Source organism: Gopherus flavomarginatus, chromosome 11, assembly GCF_025201925.1.
Source record: "Gopherus flavomarginatus isolate rGopFla2 chromosome 11, rGopFla2.mat.asm, whole genome shotgun sequence".
NCBI classification, from domain to species: Eukaryota; Metazoa; Chordata; order Testudines; family Testudinidae; genus Gopherus; species Gopherus flavomarginatus.
In genome coordinates this window covers 50,555,078-50,561,077 of record NC_066627.1, presented here as the reverse complement: position 1 = coordinate 50,561,077, position 6,000 = coordinate 50,555,078, and the positions used below count along the sequence as shown (strand labels likewise).

Below are 6,000 nucleotides of genomic sequence, written 5' to 3'. Positions count from 1 at the left end.
GGCAATGGGCCCCCATCTACCCTCAAGAGACAGAAAGCCCCCCCCCCACCCCAGTACTCACATCACAGCTGCTGCAAGATCTTGGGGAGGGGGGCTGGACCGGCAGTACTTTTCTCCACTGGCCACACAGCTCTGTTGGTATGGTGTGTGGCTGGAGGTGGGTCGAGTAGTTAGCACCCCTTGGAGCTGGACAGGGCAGTTCACCCTCTACGCTAGCGGTTCAGGCTTCTGCACACTCAGTTCCCATTGTCGGTGTTTCTTGCACAACCAGGACTAATTCACCCCCCCCCCCTTTAAAAATGCCAGCCTGGCTTTCAGTCCCACAGCTGGGGCCCTGCCACAGCCCCTAGTGCTTCTGTTTAATCCAACGCTGGGATTAGCGGACAGACATTGCCAAGGCTAGCACAGGTGCTGGGCAAAAGCACCAGTTTTAGTTAAGGCAGCCTGAGGCTGGCAGCCAGGGGCCCCGAACCTGCAGCAGTGCCGTGCAGAACATCCCTCCCCAGGGGAGGGCAGTGAAGCCCTGCCACTCACTGTGGGTAGCAGCACTTGCACACCCATGGGACAGGCCAGGACAGACCTCTCCCAGACACCACTGCTCTCACTGATCAGCTTCCCTGCGTGCAGAATGCTATGTGGGTACCATGGAGGTGCGGCCCGCCCCCAGTCCTGCAACGAATCACTGACCCTGCCCTGCTTCCTTTAGCTAAAGGAGGGAAACTAACAGCTGCTCCACTGAGTCCTTCAGGGAAAAGATCATGACAGGTTGCCCCAGGACGCACATCCAAGGCCAAACGCAGAGGTGCCCTAAGAAGGGGCAGAGGAGACTAAAACTCCAGCAGGTAACCGCTTACAATCAGAAGCATCTGACCTTTGCTCCGAACACGCTGAGATCCCTGCAGTTTCCTCTGGCTTGGGGCAAAACTCTCTCAGCAAGAACGCAGGAGCCTGCCGGGAAGCGAGGTTAGCTGGGTCTGCCTACTGGCTAGACAGGGGCAGTGAGTGTGTCAGTTCCTAGAGTACTCTGCTGCTAGCCTTCTCCATCCAGAACCACAGCAGGGCAGGCTGGGAAGAGAAGCCCAAGGTCACAGATGTGTGGGACCTTTTCAGAGACAAGCTTCTCCGCCCAGAAAGCGATAGGGCCCAGCAGTTATTACAGGGACCGTGAGGCCCAACAGTGCCCAAATGCACAGACTGGCAGGGACAGGGATAATTTCTGCTGTTGTGTTTGTAGGACAATGGGGCCCTGAATCGGGGTCTCTGGGCACAAGCTACAGATGGCAGAGTCAGATGTGGATTGTCGGTCTCAGTCCCTGTAGCTGAATATGGCCCTGAACACTGGCTAATTCCTTCGCTCCGGTTCAGGATCCTAGCTATCAGACTGGGGCTCTAAGCCCCAGGAGTTACAGAGGAGAAGCCTCAGGATTTAGGGCAGGGAATGGATCTGACACATTTATCTTGTCTCCTCCTTCCGGCCCCCGCCTCTGGGGCGTATTTTCTGGCTCCCTGGTACTTGGCATAGGACAGGCAACACACATCAGGATAGCCCTGATCACCTTCATTGCTCCCTGCCCAGCCCCTCTGCTCCTCCCCCTACTCCTCTTTCCACCTGCTCTGAGCAGTGACAGGCTCCCAGGAGACCCTCGGTCCTATTCCCCACCCCCCTTGTGAGCTTCCTTCTTAGGTGGGTCAAGGTGGGTCAGCTGCTGGGTTGGGTTCTTCATGGAAGCAGCAAGACTTCTGCCCCTTGTCCTGCCAAGCAGCAGCACCCCGGCAGGTGGATCTTCTCTCCCAGGAGGTGGTGTTCCCACCATGCAGCTCTCCCTGACACTGTAGGACGGCCAGCGCCCTGCAGGTCACTAGAAGCACCAGCAACGCTCTCCCCAGAGACAGACGCTTCAAAGGGGCGTGGGACAAAGCACAAACAATTCACGTGCACTGATGTCAGCCACTTCCACTAGTGCCACTGCAGCTTTGCTATTGGCCGAGGGGTCATGTGATCTAAGCCAAACCAATCGAGTGGGGCCCCCTCAGCTGTGGCTCCCCGAATCCCACGAGACGTTAACGAGAGAGGAAGGATGTTATGGCCTAGCTTGAGATCAGTGAGACCTGGGGTCATGACATTCTCTGCTCTGCCACAGCGCCCGTTGACCTCGGGCAGGTCACTGTGTGCCTCAGTTTCCCATGTGTACAATGGGGATAACAGCTCAACTCTGCCCCCTGGGGCTTTGTGCGGATGAGGACAAAGGTGGACTGGAGCTCTGATACGAGGGGAATGGGGTCCAGATGAGAACCTAAGACAGAAATTAATGGGAAACAGGCATCCAACTCCTCCAGGCTGTCAGCCCCACCCTTCCTCTCTGTCAGGGGCCAAGTGAATCACGTGTGTGTGCAGCAAACGGAGGGAGTGACTGGACTGGAGTTCTCAGAGAAAAGCACCTTCCCAGGCTAAGAGAAAGCAACCTCCCCACCCCTGCCCACTGGGCAGTGATGCTGGAGATCACTTTTTAGCTTGGAAGTAATTAACCTCATCTGCACTGAACACACTCCAGGCAGGACTGCACCCGGAGTAGGGGCCAGGCGACCCCCAATCCGCTGCTCTGGGGTAATGAGTGTTCTCCCCACTGGGGCCCAAAGGGAGAGGTGAGCTCCCCCACCCACTTAACACCAAGGAACAGACCCAGACAGCTCCTCCATCCTCTGAGATGGTTTAATATGAGAGAAAGCGAATCCACAATACAAAATTTAAAAACCAGCCCCTTGGTTTCCCCCTCCCCTTTTCTGGAGATGACAAAAAAATGAAATAAAAGAAGGGAGTGTGGCTGCCCAAAGCACTGTGTGGCCGTGAACAGGCCCCAGGTGGAATGTCGGGATGGCAGGACTTCGGACAGAGATGTGGCTTACAGAGATTCTCCCATCCCGACACACACGCGCGCGCGCACACACACACACACACACACACACACCATGATGCTGATACACAATTGGTCTTCATCTTTATCCCTTGCGATGGGGCCTGGATCCCAGCCTGGCCTGGTCCCGACACGCCCATCCTGGCCCAGATGTGCAAGGTCACTTCTCTTTTTTATCCGTTTCCATCCTTGCATCTTTGGAGTCCCCAGGCTCCTCCTTTGGCGTGGAATTCTCCTCATAGCTGAGGGCAAGAGAAGAAGAGGTGTTGGGAGTTAAGCAGCTGCAGTTTCTAGGAAAGTCAGTGCCTCTGCTTTGGGTGAAAGTGGGTAGGGAAAGTATGGATCAGGACCAAGGGCAGCCAGCTGCACAGAGAGCGGAGCTTTCCAACCTGCCCCTAGCAGTGCAGATCACTGGGCTACAGTTCACACAGAGCAGGACTCCACGCAGGTGGGGAGAATAGCTCCCACGGTCACTGCAGTGTTACACCGCCAGACACTGGATTCAGCTGAAGTCACTGGGAGAGGGGAGGCTGACAACGGCCATCCTGAAGACAACGCAAGATGCACTGTCATACCTCCCTCCCCTCCCCAAATATACATTCCAAACTGAGAAGAAAGGATTTCACTACAGCAGCAAGGCGCACAAGCAGGTACACTAACATACGCTCCGGTCAGCCCACTGAGCATGCACGCCGATGGAAACCCCCTTCCGGTCAAGCAACTGAGAATTCAGCTCAAGCCAGCCCTGGCTTGTGTAGGTGGCACGTGGATCTGAGCGCTGGCTCCCAGCGCCACGCAGAACATTCGGGCATCCTGAATAAAAGCATTGCCCCTTGACACTGTCCCCTGTACAGTGTGGCACTGGCATTTTCATGAGGCCAGATGGGCCAGGCTGTGAAGAGCACGAGTGCCTGGGACAAGTGACCTCAGTTAAGTCAGCAGCCGGGGGGCAGGCTATTCAGTAAGGCAGATTTAGGTTGTTTCTTCTTTTGGGTGGTTGGCTCTGGCTGTCTGAAGGGAAGAGCGTACGCAGAGGCTAGTCCCTCAGCAGACTTGGCCATTTAGGAGAAGCCCCACACTAGCGACATTAGGAGCTGCAGGGGAAATCAGAGGCGAACCTGGCAGCAAGGCCTTCAGGCAGATGGTGGAGAGCTGAACACGTGCAATGCTGCCACCCATGCCTTGGACACCTCTGAGCTAACGACACCTGCTCCAGCCCCCCGAGGCACTTGATCCTTGGGGGTGCTATTCTGGAGCCTGTGCACTGGGCTCACGAGCTGGGTTCGGACTGGGCAAGCAGGTGGCCTGAAGGTACTCTGGCACTTAGTGCTGGGACCCAGGACGCCGTCAGGGGAGGGGCACCGGTTCAAAGGAGGAAAGAATGAGCCCAGCCCAGCGTAGCGAGGCAGATGGCCACAGCACAAGCCAGACACCGTGGAGCTGGGAAAGAGTTTGACAGAACTGGAGAGACCCTACCTGGCCAGAGACAGAGACAGACAAAGAAAGGGCATCGGGTGCGATTGCTACATGGCGCTGGGGCTTTGCTGCCGGCGTCGGCGGGGACAGGACAGTTTCTGCTGCATTGAATCGGCAAGGCTGGCCGGAGAACCCGACACGGTTGGGAAGTGGGTAAGTCTTGGTGTGTGTGGCAAGATTTCAGCAGAGGATTCATAGCTGCAGGAAAGACAGGAAGCAGGAAGGGGACAGGGAGGAATGGGATAGAAGGGAGAGAAAGAAAGGAATAAGAAATCGCTTTGAGTGATATGTCTGCAAACCCTCCGCCCTGCAAAGCCTGCCTGCTGTCTCTTAAACGGCGCTTCTGGCCCCAGCACTGGGGTGAGCTGGGGGGCTCACACTGCTGTGTACGTCATGTAAGCCTGGGGGGCGTGAGCCTACACGAGTGCAGCTGTATGAGGCGTGAGGGGCCGAGGTCTATGGCATGGCCGTACCTGCACGGGACCACGGACAGCAAATGGACAGGGCCCGGCAGGAGAATAGAATCGGGCACCAGTGCACAGAAGTGCACCCAGGGTAGGGCCAGGCCCAGAGGCCTTTGAGAGGCAGCAGACCAATACGTGCAAAAGCTCCTCCATGCAGGTCTGATAGCTAGCTCCTCTGGGCGTGCTGGCTATCGGATTTCCTGGGATTAATTCAAAGCACAAAGGGAGATGGGAGGTTGGGGACCTGCCTAAGGGGGCACTGCAGGGACACGAACCCCAGAGAGTTAGCTCCAGCCTGCATTCTGCCCCCCCGCCCGAGCCCATATATCTAACTGTTCCCCCGGCTTCTTCTCCCACGTCTTCCTGGCTGCCCCAACAATCCCCTCGGTAGCCAGGCACAGCAGGCAGATCCCCTCTTCTTAGGGCACTGGTTCCGTGAAGCCCAGCAACGGGTTTACAATTGCCCGGCCATTGAAAACTGGGCAGCCATTCTACTGTTTGGGCACCTGGTGCTCTGTCCAAAACCTGTAAGCTCCTCAGAACAGAGCCACGTCTCCACGTTCAATACACATTGCAAACCGCAAGGGATTGCGGGCCGAGAGCTTGTGTGGAATTTAGGGCAAGGGACCATCCTCAGACTAAGGTGTGCTGCCAGAAGAGCAGGTGGCTGATGGAGACACAAGGAGCAGTTACCCATCTCAAATCACAGACTTTCAGCGCTCACAGGAACACAGGCTGCATCAAAGCAACCTAGGATCCTCCACCTGGTGGAATTCCTAGGGTGGGGAGGCTTCCGTCTCTCCAGGCACATGAGCTCTATCAAGTTCCATTTCCGCCTCCAAATACTGGAGCAGTTTCAAGAGATGCTGGACCCCAGAAACTTTCCTAAGACATCCAACCCCCGCGGTCTCTGCAAGACAGTGACTCCCAGAGATGTAGAATGCTGTGTCCGCCTCCAAGATGCTAGGAGGGTATCGCTCTTCCTTATCACGTTAGTTCTAAGGTGGGCTTGCTAACAATTGAGAACCACACCGGGGCAGGAGCTACGCGCGGCATCCATGCCGGCCCAGCACTCCAGACCATTAACCCTTCTCGCTCTGCCACAGGAGTCCACGAGCTCCTTGTTCAAATACCGCGTGTACAAGCAG

General features: G+C 56.4%; 1 protein-coding gene across 2 annotated transcripts in view; it reads right to left on the bottom strand.

Annotated features, from left to right (window-relative positions):
- Positions 1-2,694: 2,694 nt before the first annotated feature.
- The window catches only part of HM13 (histocompatibility minor 13), a 28,975-nt gene continuing 25,669 nt past the window's right edge, over positions 2,695-6,000 (bottom strand). The window contains exons 12-13 of one of the 2 annotated variants that reach the window (XM_050918352.1): positions 4,389-4,586; positions 3,058-3,154 (exon numbers count right to left, since the gene is read on the bottom strand). In XM_050918352.1, the coding sequence (XP_050774309.1) occupies positions 4,436-4,586 (151 nt within the window). In that variant the 3' untranslated portion in view covers positions 3,058-3,154; positions 4,389-4,435. Of the gene's footprint in view, positions 3,155-4,388; positions 4,587-6,000 lie in introns of both variants that reach the window. The other variant, XM_050918353.1, reaches the window with a different exon arrangement.